The sequence below is a fragment of the Patagioenas fasciata genome, chromosome 6, assembly GCF_037038585.1.
Source record: "Patagioenas fasciata isolate bPatFas1 chromosome 6, bPatFas1.hap1, whole genome shotgun sequence".
Taxonomy (NCBI): Eukaryota; Metazoa; Chordata; class Aves; order Columbiformes; family Columbidae; genus Patagioenas; species Patagioenas fasciata.
The window spans coordinates 38363265-38386984 of NC_092525.1; the positions used below are offsets into that span (position 1 = coordinate 38363265).

Below are 23720 nucleotides of genomic sequence, written 5' to 3' on the forward strand. Positions count from 1 at the left end.
CCCTCAGCTGATAAGAATTCCCAAAACACATCTTGCCAGTGACTGTCTCGCCTGGAACAGGTTGGCCAGAGGTTGTGGAGTCTCCACCCCTGGAGATATTCAAAACTTGAACTGCAATGGCACCGTGCAGCCTGCTCCAGCTGCACCTGCTTTGGAGACAACCTCCAGAGGTGCCTTCCAACCTCGACCATTCTGGGATATCCATTGGTCCTAAGACACCCCAATTGGAGAAACACTGCGGAAGGGAATAGGGTTTCATCCTTGTAAAGAGAGAATGACACGAGGAGCTACACAGACTTCACCTGGGTCAGATGTAACTGATCCCTGCTTCCAGATTCGCCAGCAGCTAAGCAGCTGAAATAGTTTATATGCCAGGAATGTATAGATGAAATCGCCCTTTTTTTTTTTAAGGGGCAAATTAACTCCAGCACTTTACAGCCAACAATTGTTGCAGCTGGTCCTTTGACTCACTCCCACAGCAGCCCCCCAGTCCCCCCACACTTGGCTTCAGAAGACATCACCAGGCACAACGTTAACTGGCTGATGAATGCCATATTAAAAATAATACTACTAATAAATAAAAACTAGCTCTCACTGACCTTTACAAACATCCAAAGGTTTATAATAAACAACCAGCTCTGATATCAAACTCCATCCTGCTGTTTTTTTTGTGACAACATATTATTTGGTTCTTAGGGACACAGTTTAGTGACAGCATTAGGTTAACGGTTGGACTCAATGATTTTGAGGGTCTCTCCCAATCAAAGTGATTCTATGGTTCTGTTTTATTGGCATCTCACCTCTAAACACAGCACCTGCAGTACAAGGCACCAGGGAGACAATCAGGGAAGTGACAAACAGGTAACAGGGTAGACCCGTCTCAAAATGTTGTTGCCAAACGACAGCAGCCCAAATCAAAAACAAACAAAAACCCACCACAAACCAAAAATGAAAAAAACACCACAAATAAACAAACCACAAACACAAAAATTCCAAATAAACACAAGACACCCACAAAAAAACCTCAATCAAACAAAGCCCCAACCTTCAAGCAGACACATTGTTTTATATTCACTAATCTTACAGAATTCCTACACATTTCAAGATGCCATTTTTACAGTATAATCCTCTCACCTCTGGAGGGCTCCTTATTCATTTTATGAAAGGTCCAGATATTCACATTCAGGTCTAGAGGACCTTAACAAAAAGCGTAGGGCAAGATGCTCCTTAATGACACCAAAAAAGCATCAGATTCCAGCAATTTGTGAGCGCAGGAGGAAAAATAAACAAACTACTGCTACCCAGCAAATGTTTGCCAGCACACAAATGATGTTTCATGTTTCCCTGCAAAGTTTTTAGCTGAAAAGCACTTTAAATCCTGCCATGCAGACCTCAGTGAGGCACGGCAGTAATTTTCAGCTTCCCTTTGAATGTTTCTACTGAACAATTTCATGATGTCATTAGCTTAAGTTTGCCAAGATTAGATTAGGGAGACAAACCCAAAGGACAAAAAAAAAGTTAGTATGGATATTGGGATGGGACCTGGTTTTCTATTTCTTGGGTAAATTCACCACACTTGAGTGTAAAAGTGACCTCAGCAAGAAGACTCAAGAAAAGTCAGTTATGAATTCTATCTCTGGTCTTAATACATTCAAGAATCTTGTGCAGGTTACTTAACATTTCTTCCCCAATTTCCTCAACTAGGAAATGGAAGTATTTTATTTCATTATTTCTTTTGATGTAGTCATCCAAATGCAAGTTCTTTGGAAGAAAGACCCTACGCAACATCTTGCACAACAGGATCATCACCTTAATCATAACCCCAAGGCTGGGCAAGTCCCATCTCGCTCTTAGCCCCACTTTATCTTATTAAAACTATAAAATAAGTACATTTAAAATATCTACAAACATGAATGGGAAACTAAATTCCCCAAGTTTAAACGACAAGCCAACTTAAGTTTGAATATTGTCCTGTGGAAGCCACAGCACAGGTGAGTAGATTTTAAATAGATCCAAACCACCTGTGGACAGAAGCACCAGAGCTGGCAGACTGGAACTTCAGCATTCCAAAGTGATTAGTACGGACCCTGAAGACTAAAGTGACCTTGTTGCCCAAATGGAAACAAGGACAGAAAACAATTCACAGTGAGTAATAACACCCATTAGAGTTTCAAATGATCCCTGCGTCCTACAGGAAATTGTCCTCTACGTAGAAATTTTCACATTTAGAAGTAAACTGTTGAAGAATAAGAAAATGCTCAGGTAAAGTACCATTGGCTAGTTGTAGACTACCGATATATAATTAGGAAAGTTATAATTATTATCCTGATCTCATCAGCTTCTATTTTCAGCTACGACTAGTTCTTTTAAGTTGAAACTATTCACTCACTGGAGCCAAGGTTACAGTATATCCACTGATCTCTGGTCTGGGATTTATTCCAGCTTTCCACCAGTCTCACCTATGGTTCACATTATCATTTCTGAAATACAAGCATACTCTAATTTGCAAAGCAGGCACAGATTTTCAAGCACAAAAGAACCTAATTATTGCTTCCAAACACAAACTCATTTATGCAGGCACTTAATCCCCAGGTTAGTAAGAGATGAGAGAGCAGATAGACCAAACTATGAACAGGTATTTAAAGATGAAATTACAGACAACTTTCTTTGCTATACCATCACCTAGCCTGAGGCTAAGGGAGGTGTAAGCCAGTGTGATAAACTGCTGAACACACATGCTTTTACTTTCCCCACTACAGCTAAGATAAACCTGTTTGGAAAACAAATATTCCTCACCTATAATTTAATGGATCTCAAATAAACATTGCTAATATTCAAAACAAAGCAAAACAACCTGAAACCACCCAAAAACAGCTGGGGCATGCTGACTGCAACTTCTGGGTCATTTTCCCTCCCTTTGCAGTTCTCCAACACCAATGCAAACACTGCACTAAGTCTTCCTACCGTGCCCAAGTTCCCCAGCTCAGTGTCACTGACACGGCCCTGAGAACAGCTCGGCCCAACTCAGCAAACATACCAAGCACTGCCACACAAAGACTGTATTAGAACACTCCCTAGATAAAAAAATAGCTTGACTTGGGTCCAAGAACCATGTTTTGTTAAGGCTCTCTCCTGTTGCTGGGCACTAGCCTGTTTCTCACAATATTACATATTTTTTTGAGCCAAACACTGACCAGGCTTTGCACAAGCACCTCTGGGGAGGGCTGTGGCCCCTTCCTCCCATGCATGAAGGGACGAGTGTCACCTCCAGCATTACCCTTCCACAGCTAAACAAGCATCAGCTTGAGGAGCAGTGAAGGACGCTGGGTTCTGCTGAGAAGGTGAGGAGTCTTTGCTGGTCCCACCTCAGTGGCCAGTGCCAAGGCCTAGGGCCAAGTCTATCTTTGCAAGCTAAGCAGGGCCAGGACAAAGACCTGAGTGCTGTTTCAGAGTCATAAAATAATTTTGGTTGGAAGAGACCCTCAGGGTCATTGAGTCCAGCCATTAACCCAACACTGGCACTGCCCCACGTCCTGAGAACCTCTGTTCAACCACTCCAGGGATGGTGACTCCAGCACTGCCCTGGGCAGCCTGTTCCAATGCCCCACAGCCCTTTGGGGAAGAAATTGTTCCCCACATCCAACCTCAACCTCCCCTGGTGCAACTTGAGGCCGTTTCCTCTGCTCCTGGCGCTTGTTCCTGGGGAGTAGAGCCCGACCTCCCCTGGCTCCAAGCTCCTTTCAGGCAGTTCAGAGATCAGAAGGTCTCCCCTCAGCTCCTGTTCTCCAGCTGAACCCCCCAGGTCCCTCAGCCGCTCCCATCACACTTGTGCTCCAGCCCCTTCCCTTCTCTCAACTCCCTCCAGCACCTCAAGGGCTTTGATCATAGAAATCCCCACCATTAAGTCATTAGTGCAATCCTGGGCTGATCTCCCAGACAAGGGTGGCCGGGGTTAACAGAGGCCAGGAGGCAGTTTGGGTGCAGCTTCCCCGTTCTTGGAGGGGAAAGAGAGAAAGGAAGGAAGCGTTTAACTGAAAGAACATGGGTCACAAGGCGCCAGTTGGCCTCCTACCAAACAGCCTGCTCAAGTCACTAGCAAGTCCTTCATGGTTTCTGACAACCTTAGCAACTGAAAAAGTCAGAATTAAGAACAAAGGGAAGAAAGGGAGTACAAGACCACCCAGTGTAACTCTTTTGCTCGGTATCAGGCTAACAAAGATTAGTTGATAAAGGCTACGAAAAGAAAATTCAGTGTCTGGTTCAAACTCGCTCATTGTCTCTTAACCTGTCTTTACTGTCACTCATAAAACTTCCACCCCAGAAATCTGCTTGAGGAATCCGCTGTTGAATTTAAGCCCTTGAGCAATACAGAGAGCATAGGTGAGCTAAAGAGATTATACGTGGTTTTACTTTTAATTCTCAAGACCGACATTTGTGTATTTCAAAGTGTCGACTTCATATTTTGAAGCAGACTGTAAGCGCCAATGAAGGGACACAGCTCTTTGACAACCACCACTTCACCACCCTTCGCACCAAGCTATGGCAGTTACGCAACAGCACAGGGACACAGGTACATCCTGGAAATTATCTGTTGAAAATTCTGTCAGGCACAACATCTGAAATGCAATATGCATCCAGAAATGGATTGTATTGTTTCATTTATTCTCAGGAGACTAGAGGAATATAATATGTGAGCCTTAACCATGCCTTGTGTCTGTGCAATCCTTTTAAAAATTGATTGATATAAGAATCTTAGCATACTTGACATGATCTTACACTGTTACTTCACGAACAGTCCCCACAAATAATTTCAAACAATATTTCAGAGACCTTCAGTAAGGATAATACAAGCAACACACTGAAATAGTTGTAGAGGCAACCAGTGCTCTGCAGGACTTCACAAAAAAGCCAGATTTATCCTGCATTTCTACAGCGAGAGGCATTTCAGCCTGCTTTGGTGATCACATCTACATTTACGACTCTCACTATATTTTATAGACACCAAGCTTAGCTGAATCACAGTCCATATTTAGGGTTCGGCAATATCTGTTCTTGCACACATCTGCTAAGATTAAATCCAAACCAGCAAGAGTCCTACTGATACAAACGAAAGCAGAGTCATGGACCCACAACACAGATAAGATTGGCATTCAACCACTGCCATACACCAGCTTGTAATTCCACAGCCATATTTGTGTGGTACACCATGTTCACACTGAAACCACAATTTGCTTTGTGCATCCTAAATTCAAAATAGAAGAAAAAAAAAGGCTAAAAGGAGCCATGCACTGGTTATATCAGCCACTGATTTTCTGCAAAGACCTTTAGAGTACTCAAAGAACAGCCATGTTCCTGAAGCACACAGAGAAACATCCAGTGCCCTCTGCTTAACGACACTTTAGTATCTGTGATGTGACATCCAGGAGAGGTCCTCCCCACATCCCTTTATACAAAGTAAAACCACTTTATTTACTTTTTAAGTTAACAGGAATCTCCCCACTGACTTCCAGTGAACTTTGGATTTGGCCCTATAGCTTCATTTCTTATTTTACACAGTTACCACACTTAAAATTTTTTGGGTCCCTCCAAGCAATTCCTGTTCCTCCCACCATTTATGTCAGACTGAGGGGGAAATTTGGGGTTTTGCTTGTTTTTCTGGGGTTTTTTGTCGTGTTTTTTTACCATTAGAAATAAAGGGAAATTGACCAGTTCCCAAATTGCCCTAATTCCTCCATGCCGACACACATTTGATTGCCACAGCTGCCCCCATGCTGTGATTTCTGAATACATCTTTGAGTTCATCTTTCAGACCACAGCTTTACAACAATGCTCCTTTTCAATGCCCATCCGCACCTCCCCGGCCCGTCTGCTCTCCAGCCTTGCCAGAGCCCGACCATCTCCCCACAAAGCCCGGTATTTACCAGCCTGGGAGCAAAGCCCGGCTCGCCGCACCGAGCCCTTCGTGTCTGTGGATTTGGATAAATACTAAGGCGGTGAATGTTCCCAGGCTTCGGGCCAGCTTCGCTCCGAAAACTCCTCTCCCTCCCACACTGCAAAGTTCTCTGGCTGCCGTGGGACCCTTTTCCCCGAACACGCGGGTCGGGGGGACCCCTCATCGGGTGGGCGAGCTCCTTCCCAGAGACCCAAAGTCCGGCTCTTCGGCTCCACCAACGGGGGCTGCGACCGGGTTTTGCCACCGCCTCCCCACGGGCTCGACCGGGCAGCGGTGCCCGAGCCACGGCTCCCGGTGCTGCCCCCGCAGAGCGGGACGGGGCGGCCGGAGGAGCGGAGACACCCCCTTCCCCAGCACAGCCTCACTCTCCGCTCCCCAAAACACCCGCTCTCCCCGCCGGAGCCCCCTCGCCAGGCACAAGCAGGGGGGAACGCGGGGGTCTGAGGGCACCCGGCGGCCTCGTATCACCCCCCTAGCCCCGCTCCCCTTACCAGAGGGCGATCCTGCTCTTAGGGTAGCGCAGCCGCTCGATGCAGCCGAGGAAATGGGGCAGCGTGTGCGCGGCGTTGCGGGCGATGATGGCCAGCAGCACGGTGGGCTGCAGCAGAGCCGACTCGGGCATGGGCTGCGGCTCAGGGCTCGGCGGCGGGGGTGGAGGCGGCTCCGGGGGCAGGCTGGCCCCGCAGCCGCCCAGGAGAAGGAGGAGGAGAAGGGGCCGGGGGGCTCGGGGCCCGGCGCTCGCAGCCATGATGGGCGCGGGGCGGCCGCGGGAGCCGCGCCGGCGGTGCGGGGCGGCCGCTGCAGCGCGCCCGGCGCCGCGGGGGGGAGAAGGGGAGGTGGATGATGATGATGGAGGAGGAGGAGCAGCGCTGCCGCCTGCCCAGCCCCGCGCCCCCCGGCCTTCCCCCCGCATCAGGCGGGGTGAGCCAAGTTGGATCGGCTCAGCACCTGGAGGGCTGCACTTAGCGCAGGCTGCACACACCTGCGTGAGTCCGGCCCCGGTGAAAGGTACAAAAAACCCCTACATTTATCCAGCGAGGTTTAGGTTTGAAAGAGGCGTTGGCAGTTCCCATTACAGCCTGCCCTCCAAGTGCAGATGCTAACGCAGAGATCTCATAGTTTGCTCCTTACGTGGAGATCTTAGAATCACAGAATCATTTTGGTTGGAAGAGACCCTCAAGGTCATCGAGTCCAACTGTTAACCCACCCCCGGCACTACCCCATATCCCTGAGAACCTCATCTCCGTCTGTCCAACCCTCCAGGGATGGTGACTCCAGCACTGCCCTGGGCAGCCTGTTCCAATGCCCAATAGCCCTTTGGGAAAGAAATTGTTCCCAGGGTCCAACCTCAACCTCCCCTGGCACAACTTGAGGCCGTTTCCTCTCATCACTTGTTCCTGGGGAGCAGAGCCCGACTTGGAGCTGGCTCCAAGCTCCTTTCAGGCAGTTCAGAGATCAGAAGGTCTCCCCTCAGCTCCTGTTCTCCAGCTGAACCCCCCAGGTTCCTCAGCCGCTCCCATCACACTTGTGTTCCAGCCCCTTCACCAGCTTCACCACCATGATGCCCTCACCCTTCCCCCCTGTTAAGGAGTGAAAGTTGATTTGTGCTTTTATGTCAAAAAGTCTCTTGCAAAAATCCCCAGGATGCACAGCGTGCAGTGTCTTCAGCTGGAACATGGCTTGAAGATGAAGATATTCCCTGTATTTCATTGAGCCACCCACCACAGAAACATTCCCATGAATGGACTGATGACAATTTAACAACACCATAAATAAAACATGTTACAGCAATTAAAATTATTGTGTCATGAGCTTAAAAGGGGCATAATAATCACCGGTCTCTTGGAAGTTAATAGGATTTGTGTGTGTTAAAGTCTTTTCAAGATGAAATCTCTAATTAACTCTAAGGGCCTTATCCCACCGTATCTGGTTTTTACTGTGGGTCAGTAGCTCCTCCAGTTTGAACAGACCTGCTGCAAGCAAACAGCACCATTGCCTGTGTGCTTGCAAGACACTTAGCAACCAAGCAACGTCTTGTGAATTATCCATAATCTCACTGTGAATTGTTTGCAGCCCCAGTAGCGTACAAATATATAGGTTCATGCTTGCAGTATTCTTTGTTTATAGAACTTAATTCATCACCCACACCAAATGATATTGTCTCAGTTTCCTGATCAGGTGATTCCCCAAAAAACTAACATGAAAAGGAACATCCTAGGAAAAGAGTAAACTTCAATAAAGAATCTCCAGAGGTCAAATCATTGCATTAAAATTTGAGAAGCTTCTGCGATTTGTAAGCATCTTCCTCAATAATTAGTGAAAATATATCGCTCCTGTTTGCCCTTCACAACACCTTTATAATTGTCCTTCCAGAATGATACGTTAATGAGGCTTTTACTTCATGGTTAGTTTGCCACATGTTGCTTTTCTGCTTGGATTCATGAATCAAATAGAAGGAGCAGCTTTGTAGCCCGTATGAAGTGATTAGGGTTTTGCAGGAGCCTGTGCAGCTCTTGCTGTCTTCAGTGAAATTCAAATTACCTTCAGTTCTTTTCATGTTCCCTTCTTTTTGTTTTTTGAACAGCAGCAGAACCAAAAAAATTTGCTGGGGGCAAATGTGATTCCTGCAGCAGCATCCCACAAATGGTAATTTTCTCTTCAAAATGACATTCCCCTCACTCAAACAACCCACTTTGCTGGCTGCCTCATGTTGGTACAAAAGAAAAAATCTGGCCTTGCCCTGGAGAGGGAACAGCAGATGCCTGCAATATGGAATGTTTCTTCATGCATAACAGAAAGGTGTCAACTCCATTTCTTACTCCAAGACACATAGCACAGGTCAAAGTTTGGAAAGCTGAGGTCAACCCTCTCATTTCAAGTCATTCTTACATCTATAAATGCATGTACCTTTATGTGCATATACAAAGAGGTCTGCCTACAGTTTGACTTCTTCATTAGTGGCCAAAATTATACCCTGTGTTTTTTTAAGCCCAGCCCCAATCCTGCTGTAACAGGACAATTAACCACCCTGTGGTGAAATATTCTAGCTTTGAGGAAGAAACAGCTTTTTGCAGACATAAGTTCCACAGAGATAAATTTAGGCCATTTGTTTCAGCTTCCTCTAAATATCTGCACCAAACAAGAGCAGTCTAGCTGACAGAACTGCCCCTGGCAGTGACATTCTCCCTCAGTTTGGCAGGTAATGAATTCTCTCAGAGGCAGCTTGCTTCTAATTTAGACTTGTTTCCCACGCAGCCAAAACCAGAGGATCTGTCCTTCTGCTAAAGCATAGCATACATACAGACCTATAAGAATCTACAGACAAGCCTATTTCCTTTCATTTGTAATACTTCTTCACCTCTGAGGACTCAAATCTATCCAATTCTCTTCTCAGCAGCCAAGTGAACTTCTGTTATCAATTCTTCTGTGAAAGTCTCAGAGACTGGATTCTTTTTTCCTATTTTTATTTTTATTTTGAGCCCAGAGAATAGAAGTGCTGGCTAAAACAATGGTTTTTAAAACAGGCCAACCTCCTCAAAATTGCTTGAATAAGATTGGCCCCAAATATGAGTTCCTGTGGCTACAAACCACACACCAATTTACGTACTCAGTACATACAGATTAAGTTTCATTGATGCTTTGTTTAATGAGCTTAATGATTATTATATAATAGGAAGGGCTAAAGACAACACTCTTCATTTTTCACTAGGCCCTGAATCAATCTCACAGTCTCAAGATCACACTTGGTGTTTCCTCTCATCAGTGCTGTTTGGCATTTCCAACATAATTTTCTTGGTGTAGCCTGATCAAGAACAAGCACGGTGTACAAGCAAGGGCTTTGAAGGCTCTCTCTCATCTCATGCTACAATACGCTCAGTTTATCTGTTTAAAACACCACACAGCTTTTTTTGTTTTTTGTGCATGGACACCAGCTTGAAGCTATTCAAAGTGCTGTAAGAGACAGGCCTGACTTCATTTACGTCAGTCTTTGAAATTTATCCAAATAGACGCCAAGATAAATGGAGCTGCTAAGCCAGACCTGGGATACTTTGCATTAGGCAAACCGTGCTCACACTGGAAGACAGGGATATTCCTAAGTAAAGCAGTCCCAGATGATTAAATAACAATACCTTGAATCTAAATCTCCTAACCAGTCTATAAAAGTTTTGGATACTGTACATTAACAACACATTATTTGCTCTGGTTTCTGTTTTACTCTTCTTCTCACTTCATACTTCCCCTCCAGGCATTTATCTCTCTTTCCAAGGGGACTTCCACTCAGATTAGGTTTGTTATGTTCATATGCAGTTGATTCTCCCCACAATTATTTTCCCCTCTTTCCCTACAGATTAAAATCTTCCCTTTTTTTACACAAACACCTTGCTGCCTGCCTCTTGCCCGTTTACCCTGCGATCCACAGGTTTTCTCCCACCTCAGGGCTCCCCAGGGCTGCCTCAGTGATGTCTCTATTAAGTTTAATGGAGTTTTACAGAAGGTCAAAGCAGACTATAAAACAAAGAATACGATTCAAACAGAACAGGAATTGGTTACTTACCAGAGGAACCTGAAAGACAAACTTGGTGATAAAGCTTGAAGAACATGCACATAGCAACAAACCATTACATTTGGCAAGGACAGGTGACATATTATGAACTTGGATGAACTATGTTCATTATATACTCATTTTAATACCACACCTCCTCGCTGAAGGCTGCCTGCCTCCAGAACACCCCTACTCACTGAGAATGCGTAGAAAATGTTGTTTACTGTATGTTTTAAACCAAGGCGAGAAAAGTTTAGACCAATAGACTTTGAGTAGGTATAAATATGTAGAAGACGCTAGGAGTGGTTAAAAGTTGAAATGTATAAACATGTAACTTAACCTGCTTCTAGTGTGCCAGCTTCGCAAAAGATCGCTAGCACCCTTTTCTGTGCAGAACTGCAAATAAAACGAATACCTCAACCCTGTGTGTGAACTGGTGTCTGCACACCGGGTAACGATCCCGCTTTTTGGGACAACAGCAGGACGGTGTCGCTGGCTGCTCCACTGGCCCCGTGGCAAGAATGGCAAAGCCACCGCACCCAGGGAACGACGGACAAGTGTATGCGTGGCACCTGCGGGTGGTAAAGAAACACATTAAGTCATAGGATCATAGAATCATTTTGGTTGGAAGACATCCTCAAGATCATCGAGTCCAACCATTAACCCACCCCTGGCACTGCCCCATGTCCTGAGAACCTCATCTCCATCTGTCCAACCCTCCAGGGATGGTGACTCCAGCACTGCCCTGGGCAGCCTGTTCCAATGCCCCACAGCCCTTTGGGGAAGAAATTGTTCCCAACATCCAACCTCAACCTCCCCTGGTGCAACTTGAGGCCGTTTCCTCTGCTCCTGGCGCTTGTTCCTGGGGAGCAGAGCCCGACCCCCCTGGCTCCAAGCTCCTTTCAGGCAGTTCAGAGATCAGAAGGTCTCCCCTAATCTCCTGTTCTCCAGCTGAACCCCCCAGGTCCCTCAGCCGCTCCCATCACACTTGTGCTCCAGATCCTCACCAGCTCCGTTCCTTTCTCTCCACTCGCTCCAGCACCTCAAGGCCTTTCTTGGCCTGAGGGGTCCAAAACTGAACACGGTATGTTCAGTATGTGGAGATGCTCTTGTAACATAAAATATTTTTAAAGTGCTCCTCGTCTCTCATAGAAAACATTCTAAGCCCAAACATGCTGAAATTTATGCCTGGGTTATGAAGCCTGCCTCGTTGTTCTGAAACATCTCATGTCCAAGCTCCACATCTCTCTGACAGGCTCCCCTCTGCTGCCGGGGTCTCCACACAGACATGGCAGCCTCAGGGCTCTGCTCTCCGGGTTGCCTGCTCGAGGGAGTTACTTGAAATCCGCAAGCTTCCTTGCGAAATAAGACCTTAAAGTGACTGCAGAGGGACCCGCTGTGATGAGCTAAGCAGGGTTTAACGCGGGGAGAAGCTCAGCCTCGGCTCGGCGGGAACGGCGCGGAGGCGGAACGGGAGCGGCGCCGCCGCCGTTGCCGGGGAGCGCTGGGCTGCGTAACACCGGGGAGCGCATGGAGCCGGCGGCCCGCCCGGGGGAGGAGGGGCAGGATGAGGACAGTGGCCCCGCCGAGGGCACCTCCGCGGGCGGGCGGGAGCCGGGGGGTCGGGGGGACTGGGCGGGGGGGGCCGGCGGCAACTGGATGGCGATTCACCCTACGGTAGGTGTGGGCAGGAGCGGCGCGGCCCCTCAGCGCCCGGGCGCGGAGGCGGCATCGTCACGGGTTCGGCGCTGAGGCGGGTCCCTCAGCCACGCCGGGGGCCCCTCTGCCCTTTGGGGGGTGACTCACTCACGCCGGGGTCCCCTCAGCCCCTCGGGGGCGACTCAGTCACTCTGGAGTACCCTCGGGGGTGACTCAGTCACTCTGGGGTCCCCTCAGGCCCTTGCGGGGGTGACTCAGTCACGCTGGGGTCCCCTCGGGGGTGACTCAGCCACACTGGGGTCCCCTCAGCCCTTTGGGGTCCCGCTCTCCCACCCTTGCCCCAGTCCCTGACAGGATCCCCACACCTTGGCGTTGAGGAACATCTCGGGCGGGGGGTGCACATTGGTGGTCGCCCCGAGGCTGAGGGGCTGCGGAAATGGGGTGTCCCCCCTCCAGAAAGGGGGAGATTTTAAGATGTGTCTTTTTATTGGGCCTGTTGAGAGGCTGGGGGGTTGCTGGGGGAACGTACCTGTCTAGAACTATTGCAGTTACAGCTCGACAATCAATTTTTTCTGCATGTTACTCGAATGTTTAACGGAAAGGCAGATTCTCATTTTGTACCAAAAGCTATATCTGCGAAACAGAGTTAAGAAGTTCCCTAGTGCGCATAAAACATTTAACATAGGCACCAGTGTTACCACACCAGCTGTGCTGGCTAATGAGCACTTCTATAAGTTACCCGGACACCTTAGGCTGTCATTCTGCTGCATACAATGATTTTATTTAGTAGTCTAAAGAAACAATAGATTTTCTATTTAAAATATAACATCTAAAACTAATTTCTCTAAGTATAATGTTGTATGGCACTTGCTCATTGGTGCATTTTAATCTGTAACAGGAAGCCGTCTCATGGCCTTCAGCAGCAAATATATTAGATTTTCAGCTTTTCAGTGGAGTCATTTTTTAATCTGTGTGTATAGAATTACATGAGCTCCCTGTTCATTGGAGCGGGGCTGGACTAGATGGCATTTGAAGGTCCCTTCCAACCCAAACTGTTCTGTGATCCTGTAAATGTCTCTGTTAATAGGGCACGAGGTTGTAAATGCTGACATCACAGCTGGAAAACACAACTGTTTTGAACTTTAACCCCGTCTTAATTTTTAGTACACTGAAAACATAGAGGTATTTAATTTGGCTGTCGTCTTATGTGGATGTACTGCAGCGAAAATAGGTGAAATTCATAGCCCTTCTCCACAAAGCTAGAGCTGTTCCAGAAATAGTTGCGATTTCTGATTTTTTTGTTTATTTGGCTTGCTTTCTGAAGCACCAAAATAGGAGGAATGTGGGAAAAAGAGCTTTTAAGATACCGTCAGAAACCATGTCCTGCTTTTTAATTGCCTGTTAGACCTTAAAACTGGTTTCAGACTTTAGTGGCTTAGATAGCTTTACAGATTCTGGGTTTCATCTGTGCCTTCTTAATATAAATTCTGCTTTCCTTCACCAATGTTACTTTTTGGGTTTCAGTTCACAGAAATGATGTCTCTCGATATATCTGACAGTACTCAAATCTATGTTGCGTTTCTGGTATATCTGGACCTCTTGGAAGGTAATTCAATGAAGCGACCAGACAGACATCTTAACAAATCCGTTTGCCTTTAGCTGCTGTTAAAGTTTGTGCTGGTAATAGAGTCCTCATTTGTAGCTTTATGTCAAAGTTACGAAATCGTAGCATTTCACTAAGGTTACCATTTAGCAAATGGCTGTTTCCTGGGAAGAGCAAGAATTTCTGTAGGAAACACGATGATTTGGAAGCCTGGTGGCAATAATTATGACAAATGCAGTGTAGAGAGTAGGAGCGAGCAGAGTTATAAGATTTATAAACTGTCTGTGATTCTCCTGCGTTGGTGTTATTGAAAAGGGACAGTCTGTAGGCAGGCAGCTTAATGAAAATACTTGAATTTCTCTTGGAGGCTGGTGGTTCTCAAGGTCAGGGCAGGTTTTACAAGCCAGAAAGCACCGTATCTGTTATTGTTACGCGTCTGAAGAAAATGCCTTAATAGGCGTTAAGTCTCCTGTAGTTCTGCAACAAAAACATTTAGCCTTATCCCTTCAAGCAGAACTGAAGAAGTGTGTGCTATCGTTAATCGTGGTTTTAGCACCTGCTCCTTCACAGTTTAGGGTACTGATTTGGATTGTATTTCTATGCTGTACATGACTAAAGCTGCATGTGTTTTATCTTCTTTTTACCTTTTTTTTTTTTAAGCTAATTTTTGCCTCTTTGAAACAAAGCTTTGTCAGACAGATCCCTATTCACTGTCAGTGCAACTCTAGAGTCAGCAGACCGGTACCGTTCCCATGGGTTTCTTTAACAGGATTGATTCTCAGAAAGGGAACTTGACATTTGAATGGGGTAGTTTCCCCTCGTGGGAAATGATCTGTGAGGAGAGGGAGGGAAAAGAGGACCTAAGACATTAACTTAAATACCCAATTTAATATTTGAATGATTAAAACTTGAGTTTTGTGTTCTGATCCTTCTCGTTGATGATGAACCTTTCTAGGGAGAAACTGGCACGAAGTGAAGCATGTCGGGGTAGCGGAACTGCAGCTCATCTGTTTACACGCACGTGAAAAAGAACAGGACGGGTTCCAGGTGATGGTGCCGATCCCTGCGCACATATCGTTAAGCCACGAGAGGTGAGGATGTGGTCGGTGTTTGGCTTGCGTTACCAATGAGATAAAATGAAGAACAGATATATTTGACGGGCTTCTGATGCCTTGGTCACGAGGGGAAGGAAACAAAGGAGTATCAGAGGAAAGCAATATCTCAGCCTCTGAGCAGAGTTATTTTGGGTAGCAAACATACATGCAAAGTTGCATTTTCTTTAATTTTCTAAGCTTCATCAGTCTCTGCTTCTCCCTCCCTGAAAATGGTAACGCCTTTGGTGTCAGCTTCCCACAGCAACTGATACCTCCTGCTCATTAATGCTTTGTGTTGTTCAAAAGTTCTCTTTCTAAAAATTGTTTAATCTTATGGATAAGCATGGTGGGTTTGGTTTGGTTTGTTTTCTGTTCTGAAAGTATAATTTGGCTACTTTCAACTGGAAATTCCTTTCTTATCTAGAATCTAATGTGTGACTGTCCTTTGAGCTGTCATCTTGCCTGACTCTTTGCATGTGCAAAACTAAATAATTCTCAACCAGAGGACAACACAGCTATGACTCTGTAATATTACAGATATTTGCAGCTTAGAGAAACTCCGCTTCAGTAATTTTACAGTGTATTTTAAACGGCTGGAGGCTTCGAGCAGCCTCAAACACAGAGTTATTTACTCTCTTATCCTGGCCGTCTTTTCCTGCTGGTATTCGCCATTCTCCCCTATGATCTCTCTGAAGACCTGAACTATTTCAGCTGCAGCATATCAGTAGTATGTTTTCCAATTTCTTCTGTTCCTATTCCCGCAAGGAGATTGTGCTCAGGGCTGGCTTTACAGATCTCATTAGTGTTTACTCTCCCCTCTTGCTCTGTGGGCAGCAGCCTGACACAGTAGCAGGTAGCTAATATATTACACTTGCAGACATTGTGTGCATTTGTGCACTCTAGGAGTGGTGGTTTAGACATACTATGGGTTTTGCCTTTTTTTTTTTAGGTTTTAGAAGTGACAGATCAGTCTCTTGCAGTCTCTCTGCCGTGTGTTTTCGCCTTTTAGGGTATCTTCAGAAGGAATTAACTTGTGGGGTGGAAGCGAATGACTTCCTATGTGTTGCTGGATTTGAGCACTTGCTGAAAAATCTTCCATTTGCAAATACTGGTCGATCACTGTTGTGGTCTCAGTCTTCCAGAGAAATATGGTGTGATCTCAACAGAGGAAAGCTGCTGAGATGTCTTGCAAGATGCAATGCCGAGTGTCATTTGGCTTCTCTGCAAGAAGTGCTGTTTGTGTGTGAAAGGGACACACTGCTGTTCGTGTTTTGGACTTGATTTTTAGGTGGGAATAGAAGGCATAAAATTAGGATATAGGATCTTTGAGAACTCAGCCTACGTGCTGAGTTGTGGTGCTTGTTTAAATGCAGTAGGTTTCCACCTGGACAGGAAACTTTGATTCCTGGCTATGGATCAATGCCAGTAAGTATGTTCTAATTAGCTTTTAATGACGGGGAGATATTGCACTGCATGTATGTCCTATCTTGTGCTGTTTCATTGGAGCTTTTCACTTGGAACCTCTGAATTTGTTTGTACTGTGGTGATACTGTTTGCTCTGCTGCTGGCACCAGCACGGATGGAATCCATTACTGGAAGGATGTGTGTTAGAGAGGCAAAGAGTGAATGCGTCACATTGATTAAAAGTACAGTTTGTGACTAAGTTTTGCTACAGGGCAACTACACAGAGTGTATTGTCGCTAAAATGAGCTGAATACCGGGCTGTAATGCCAGGTGAGTCCATTAAAGCCTGTAGGTGCTCAACACCCATAGATGTTGTCAGGCAGAAAGATTGTATATGCTTGTATTGGTGTTATTAAATGTGCATATGCATGCTTGGAATTCTGTTAGCAGTTCACCGCCGATCAGAAGGGCCTGGTCTGTTTTTGTAGAGAAAGGACAGCATCAGCTTGACTCCTTTGCTGAAAGTGAAAAACATGTAGTATAGACAATAATTGTAGCTTGAAGTTACGTTGCGTAGAGGGAGGCCATTAAAAAGGGATCCTGCAGAAGGAGTTGGAACCAATATTACAGTACCGCTGCCTCTTTGTTCTGACAGTGATGCATATTTGTTGTTGTGATTCTTGATAGCAGGAGGCTTGTTAGGTATCTGAGGTCTTAAATGATATTTTCTCACTTGACTTGACAGGAAAGCTTTAGTACTTTGCACTACTTTGCCATTTTGTTCAAAGCAACGCTTTGGCTTTTTGTGTTACCTACTAAAGGTGGAGGAATAGGTATGACTACGAGTGAACGCAGCTCCCTGAATGTTGAAAACAAGCCATTGGAAAGGGTTGGGAAGGTGAAAACCTCCTGTCCTCGTTGCTGGGCCTGGAAATGTGCTCACTGCAAGAGCAGCTGGCAAACAGCAGTGTGTATGAGCAGGATTGCCTGGGGAGGGGCTGCAGGGTTGGTTTTCATCTTAAAGCCATTTCTGCCAGGCTCGGCCTTCCCAGGTGTCTCATCAAGATTCTGTCCTGGCCGACACTCAGAGGAGTGTGTCCTTAAAAGGCCAGAGTAAAGTTGCTGTGGAAATTACCAGCAAGACACCTGAGCAGATGATAAATACAAGAGCCCTACCGAAAAAAAACCCAAACTGCTCAGTGGTTTTTAGACTGTTAGAAGATTTCATCACATCCAGTTTACGCATGACAGTTGATTGCTTGAGGCAGAAGCTGTTGTGCTCACTGGGCTCATTGTCCACTTGTACAAACGGCTTGATGGAAGCTGATTGTCCTGCCCTACTGGTGTAAGGCTGTGCAGAAACTCATTGAATTGCAAAATTCTGGAGCAAAGGGACCACCAATGTAGCCTCGTACAGTCTGAAAAGTGGCTTCATGCTGTGTGAGCATGCTCTTAAAATGAAGATGACTGAATCTTCTGCAAGTAAAGATCTGGAGAATAACATGCAACTTATGTCTGTCTTGGACTGATCTCTGAACCACAGGCAGCTGGCAGAGGTCAGAAAAACCTTGTGTTTGTTCCCCTTTGAATTTAGCACTGATTCACACTTGCAGGAGGAATTTGTAGGTTGATTCTATGACAGCTGGATTTTCTAGATACTGTTGAAAGCCTTCATCCTTCCAAGGATCAGGGAGTTAGGTGCTGGATCTAGTGGAATTACGTGCTCTCTGTCCTAGACATATAACATTGTCCAAGCAAAATGTTGCTAGTAAATCATCAGATTAAATGATACATCGCTGCCCTGTTTGGTTTTTGTATGCAAGTGCTGGACATGAAGGATGAAGTCCCCTGCATGACATTATGGAGTAAAAGAAAGTAAAGTTTGTTTTAGGTGGAGAGTGAAAGCATGGTTTTGTTAAAATGGTAACCCTATTTGGAAGAAGACTACAGAAATGTTTCATTATAAAGCCAAGAAGCACGCTTAGAAGTAAATCTGAGGACTGGAAATTATTTATCCTCTTTTAAATCTGTAGTCTGAAGTAGATATTAGTCTAATCTAAAGGTGTTTTACTTCTAAGAAGCACTGTTATACATGCACTGAAAGTGTCACATGCGCCTTATCTTGCATCCCCTTCACAGTTTTGTCCCAGCTGTTCTACTATAAGCATTATTTGAGTTGGTTGCACAGTACTATGAGTGAACATCCTATAGTTGGTGTATCTTGTAGAACTTTGCTGAATTTCGATTCCTCCTTTTTGCATGATGTCTTGGGTTTTTTTTAACTTCCACTTTCTATTTCTTGAGGTTTAAATTCCTTTTCCTGACCAGTGAGGCACATGGTGTTTTCTTTAGGTTTGTGCTTTTTTTTATTTTGTTTTCCATTACAAAAAAATTAGTTCCTTCTAGCGTCTCATGTTCCTGTAGTTTGGAAACAAATCTCAAGAAATAGTGGTGTCCATTCACACCTCCCACCACCGTGTGCTTCTCCCCATATATTTCAAAGCACTAAGTTAATATTGCTGCCTGCCCCACAGCTGGGTCTGGAGCAGCACTCCTGATGAAACTTCTCTGAGCTTCCAGTGTTTCTGCTGCTTTTCAGAGGTATTTGCATGGCATCTGTCACTGAAATACTCCTTTGTTCATCACAAAACTTCCTGCTCCTGTTATCTTGCCTTTGTGATTCTGTTCTTTTTTTACTTTTTGGATAGTCAGTTAAAACCTCAAGCTACAGTTTCCTGAAGTTTACCAGTAATATACCAGTTTCTTTCTCTGGAGTGAAAAGGGCAATGTTATTTTGTTGGGAGCAAATCATTAGGAAAACCAGTACGGATTTCTGATGTGTTTTGAAGACCTACCTAATATTGAAGTCTTTTTTTAATAAAAAAGAAGTAAAATGGGGGAAAGATGGCAAATTCTTTTCTTTGAAAGGATTTGCATGGATTCTTGGTTTTGCTTTGTTGTTGGGTTTTCTTTTGTTTTTAAGCTATTAATTGAAACAATAATATAAGACCAGGTGAGCTCACCATTGCTGTTTAGTTTGAATGCAGCAGTAAAGGCAGATGCAGGACATTCATAGTGCAGTTACTTTAGCTGCATTTGTCCTTGCATGATGTTAAATAAATTAAACTTGCTCTTATGACTAATTCTCTGGTAAAAAAAAAGGTGATCCCTACTCACTGTAGTTTATAGGTATCTAGAAAGCCTTTTCTAAAGTCCTTCCTGTGATGCTTTAGAAATTCCAGGTCTTACTTATATGCGTCTCCTTCACATATTTGAGGTTAAATCCCTTTCATCTCCAGCAATGAGGTTAATGTGAGGTTGCTTCCTGGGTTGAAACTGTGTTTCTCATGGTGGGAGCAGATCCTAGCTGGCAGCGAACATGCAGACACCATCAGTTATTATAGACAGATTTTCAAGCTATTTTGAAAACTTTGGACTGTGTGATCTGTAACAGAAGAGAATTATTATTTAAAAAAAAATGTTTTTCCTGTTTATGGGACTTAAATAAAACTTCCCAGTGTTTTTTTGTGGTGTATGCGTTCCCCTAGCTACTATATGTTTTCCTTTCATAGTGCCTTTGTTCAAGACATACCTTTTTGTGTGGGAAACCTAAAGCTTCAGTGCTGCCAATTTTAACATTCAATGTCTTTTCTTGATGAGAAGGGAGAAGAGTGGTTGCAGGATATTTTAACTCCTAGCCTTCCTGCTGTGCATGCAGCACACTCAATTGTTCTGTGCACTCTCTTGGGGCTTGAGATGCTTTTTATTTTTTATCAGGTAGTCGGTGGCATAAGCCCTGAGAAGGCTGCATGTACAGGGCTGACTGTCCGTGCTCTTCCTCGCCAGGCTGAGCCTGTGTATTAACAAGGCTGAGCCTGTGCATGGACAAGTCTGAGGCGAGGAACAAGGCTGAGCCTGTGGATGAAGATGTAATAAAGTGTTTTAAGTATTGTGTTGCACAGCGTCCTTCAGGAGATGACAAAGTGAAACAGTGCCTTCTTCCAATGCAGGCTTTACTTAAGACTGGCCTAAAAACTTACTAAACTTTTCTTCAGACACTGCAGAACTCAGCTGCACCTTTTATCATGTTAAGTCTTTATGTTCTGCTTAAAACCTGATGCCTGTTGGAAATGAGGAGCCACGTAGAGCTAGTCCATGCCAAACACTTGACACCAGGGCTTCTGTGGGGTTCATGTTGTTGAAGCATGGCCTGTAAATGCTGGGGAACCAAAACCAGAGTCATTGTGGACCCCTTGGTATCTCTGGGATCAATGTTTGCAGAATATGTCCTAACAAAGTTGTGACTCTTGAGGAAAAGGCTGGTCTGGATGCTGGTGACTGGAGGTTGTCAAGACTCCACATAGGCCAAAGTACTGGATGTATTGAATTCTCCTGTTCCAGAGTCTTCTAATATTTGACGCTTGCAGAAGCATTAAATCCACTTTTACTTAAGCAAAAGCCATCTTTTATTACTGACATCACTCATATGGTGTAGCAGATGTACTGGTCATTAAGGAGCTTATCTGTAACCATTAACAGTAAATGAAGTCCACTAGCTCTGTTGGGGGGAGGCATTACATGTGGGCTTCTTGTTTAGGACTTCACTTTGAGTGAGATGGGCAGCCTAGAGGGCTGTGTCTCTTGAAGTGAAGGCTTCTTGCCTTGTTTTGGAGGTCAGATGTGCATTCCTTTGAGTTTTAGAAGGCCAAGAACAATTTTTGCCTTTTTTTTTTCCATATAGGGTGTTATATACATCAAAAGGATTAAAAAACCCTATACCTTTCCTACAGTATTTCATCTTCCTGTTCGTGGCAGGTAGCAAGTGCAGTGAAATCAGCACAAGCCCAGTTGTTCTCTGGCTCCTTTGAAATCTCCGCTGCTGCAGAGAAACCTTGTGAACGTGCAGGATGCAGAGGCTCACAGTGGTGCCTTCAGGGGAGGAGAGGAAACGCAGGCGTCTGATACAGACTTCCTGAATTCCGAAGCTTGTTCTTTTAAAAGATCCCCTCTCACGAACCTGCAGATGTGCTGCATTGTGTTAGGGCTGGTTGTGGTATGCCAGGGTTTCACCACCCTCATTGTAAGAAATGTCTTCCTCATGTCCAGCCTGAATCTCCCTCCTTTAGTTTAAACCATCACTCCTTGTCCTATTGCAACAGGCCCTGCTAAAAAGTCTGTCCCTGTCTTTCTTACCGGCCTCTTTTAAGTTCGAAAAGGCCACACTAAGGTCTCCCCAGAGCTTCTCTTCTGCAGGCTGAACACAACAAAAAATGTCACATTGCTTGAAGTACAAGTCTTCTGTAGGTGTCTCCTGTTGGTGGCCAATACAGTATCTCTTTGCTTACTTGTTCTCTTGTTATGAAATGTGCTGATGGCAGGAGGACCAGAATATGGCTTTTCACAGCCTTAGGATCTCTCTCACTCTATTGTATTGCATTACATATGGGCCGGTGGTGAAAGCAAAAGAAAAGGCACTACCGAGTTCAGCCCAGTTGAATTATGACCAGCTCAGGACACAGATGGATACTTAAGAGGGTCATGGGCTTAATAGCGTATGCTTTCCAGGCTGCTGCTTATTCTCTGCCACTTCCCATTTGGCTTTTGTTAGGGGATCAAAGAGCTTTGGAAGGAAGATGATGATTAAAGTTTGAAAGCTGATGCATTTACAAAGAACCTTATTTTCAGCTACAGTGCCCAGCTTCAGAAATTGACATTTTCTGATGAGTGAGATCTCGGGGGCACACGAATCGAGGGGTGATTTTTGCCACTGCACAGGGACCTCTCCACAGGCTGTAACCTGGCCGGGCAATCCCAGATGAGGCCTCTTGCACCCAAGGTTTGGGTGAGGGAGAAAGCTCCCCATGAAACGCTGCTATGGGGAGTGTTACTGCTCTGCGCTGCTTCAGAACTTGCTCCGCGCTCGGAACTTTAACGCAAGGACTCCAGAAATTAATGTTGTCCTCAGCTCTGAACTGAAAAGTAACTGGCATGTTATTCTTCAAATAAGCCGAACAGGAAAACTTGCATAACTTTGTCTTGAATTTTTAAGGAAGATGTTATTTATGCCAACTGTCTTGAAGAACATTAGTCTTGTGGCTTCTAGTCTAGACGGGGAGGTAGAGAAGCCTGGCGTCGGTTCCTGGGTCATCACAGGCTGGCAGAGAACTGCAGCGCAGAGACTGGAAGATTTATCTCTACAAATGGAACAAGCTTTAATTATTTTGTTCTCTAATTGGACACCATGTGTTATTCAATTAGAGATATATATATTTTTTTTTTAATATTTTTTTTTAATTTGATGAAAACAAGGCCGTTAGAGATTGTCATGCTATGATCGTGGTAGTGGAAGGATGGTTGAGGCATGGTGCACAGTCGTACACCTAAGCAAACCTTGGAAGTGTGTGTTGAGCCATTTCCAACAGAGATGGATATAACTGATTCTATTTTTATTAAATTAATTGTTTGATTTTGTTGCTTGATTCTATACCTTTGGATTTTTAGTAGATTTGGATTTTTGGACTTGGTATTATTTTTTATGTTATATTTTCTTTAGTGAAGACAAACATGCAAAGCAAAACTAGGCTGAATAAAAATAGCAATGCTGCACTTCTACCTTTGTGCCATTGTTAGGTGGTTCTGGACTCCTTTCTAACCGCCTGTTTCCTCTTCCAGGATAAGAGAAATCCTGACAAAAGCATCTCTCCCACCGGACAATCCCGACACCCCGCTGTCGGTTACCTTGGCCATAGTTGAGACAGATTCCACAGTGGTCTACTATAAAGTGACTGATGGCCTCGTGATGCCAGATCCTCCTGCCGATGCTGAAGATGTGGACAATAAACAATCGAGTAAGAAAAGAAAGAAGCTTTTCAAATGATTTAGACAAACGGACTTTTCTTCAGCTACTGTCCTCAAAGCTAAACAAATCCAGGAACTTATGCATGTGCATAAGTAGTGTGCTGAAGTCTGTCTTCTGCATATCAAACATCTGGTCAGGGAGAAGAAAGGCTCGTGCAGCTGTGCTGTAATGAAATGCTATTTAAAATATGAAATGGGTTGCGCTTTGAGACAGATTATTCCCAACTAATAAATATACCTGTGAGATGTTTCCAAAGCTGGTCTCCTTTGTATCTAACACAATAAACACATCGTTACCCATATTGTAAATATTGGTTAAAGTAACTCACAGAGTGTCTTTGTCTTAACTCTGTCCTTAACACTGGACATAGTTCTGCTCCTTAAACTGGCTGCCCAAGAGGTGCTTCAGCTAGGAGCAAATTAAGAGGAAAAAGCCTGACTTTTAGTTTCTTCTATGGGAATTTTCCATGGCTTTCACATAGGAATCTTCTTCAGGTTAAACTTAGAGTTTCTTGGCAATCAAATACCATCCCAGAAGCAGTTTCTTGAGTACAAAAATGTCCGTATGACATTTGTGTGGCCAAGGACCACACATTCAAAATTTGA

At 44.8% G+C, this 23720-nt stretch overlaps 2 protein-coding genes across 3 annotated transcripts in view; one reads left to right on the plus strand and one right to left on the minus strand.

Annotated features, from left to right (window-relative positions):
- COLGALT2 (collagen beta(1-O)galactosyltransferase 2) overlaps nt 1-11620 on the minus strand; it is a 54564-nt gene extending 42944 nt beyond the window's left edge. The window contains exons 1-2 of one of the 2 annotated variants that reach the window (XM_065842461.2): nt 11504-11620; nt 10912-11068 (exon numbers count right to left, since the gene is read on the minus strand). Coding sequence is in view for 1 of the 2 variants with exons in the window: in XM_065842457.2 (XP_065698529.1) it covers nt 6445-6701 (257 nt within the window). In the remaining variant the exon portion in view is untranslated. Of the gene's footprint in view, nt 1-6444; nt 6739-10911; nt 11069-11503 lie in introns of those variants that run through there. The other variant, XM_065842457.2, reaches the window with a different exon arrangement.
- A 336-nt stretch (nt 11621-11956) lies between these two features.
- On the plus strand, nt 11957-23370 carry TSEN15 (tRNA splicing endonuclease subunit 15). Its single transcript, XM_065842805.2, has 4 exons — nt 11957-12173; nt 13680-13761; nt 14714-14849; nt 22929-23370. Exons 1-4 carry the CDS (start codon nt 12027-12029, stop codon nt 23131-23133), a joined length of 570 nt encoding a protein of 189 aa, XP_065698877.1. The 5' UTR covers nt 11957-12026; the 3' UTR covers nt 23134-23370.
- The last annotated feature ends 350 nt before the right edge of the window (nt 23371-23720 follow it).

Excerpts from the sequence above, each read along its gene's own strand:
- TSEN15 (XM_065842805.2), top strand. The coding sequence starts at position 12,027 with ATGGAGCCGGCGGCCCGCCCGGGGGAGGAGGGGCAGGATGAGGACAGT. Across the intron at positions 13,762-14,713 it reads ATATCTGGACCTCTTGGAAG|GGAGAAACTGGCACGAAGTG; the intron begins GTAATTCAATGA and ends GAACCTTTCTAG. Across the intron at positions 14,850-22,928 it reads ATATCGTTAAGCCACGAGAG|GATAAGAGAAATCCTGACAA; the intron begins GTGAGGATGTGG and ends TTCCTCTTCCAG.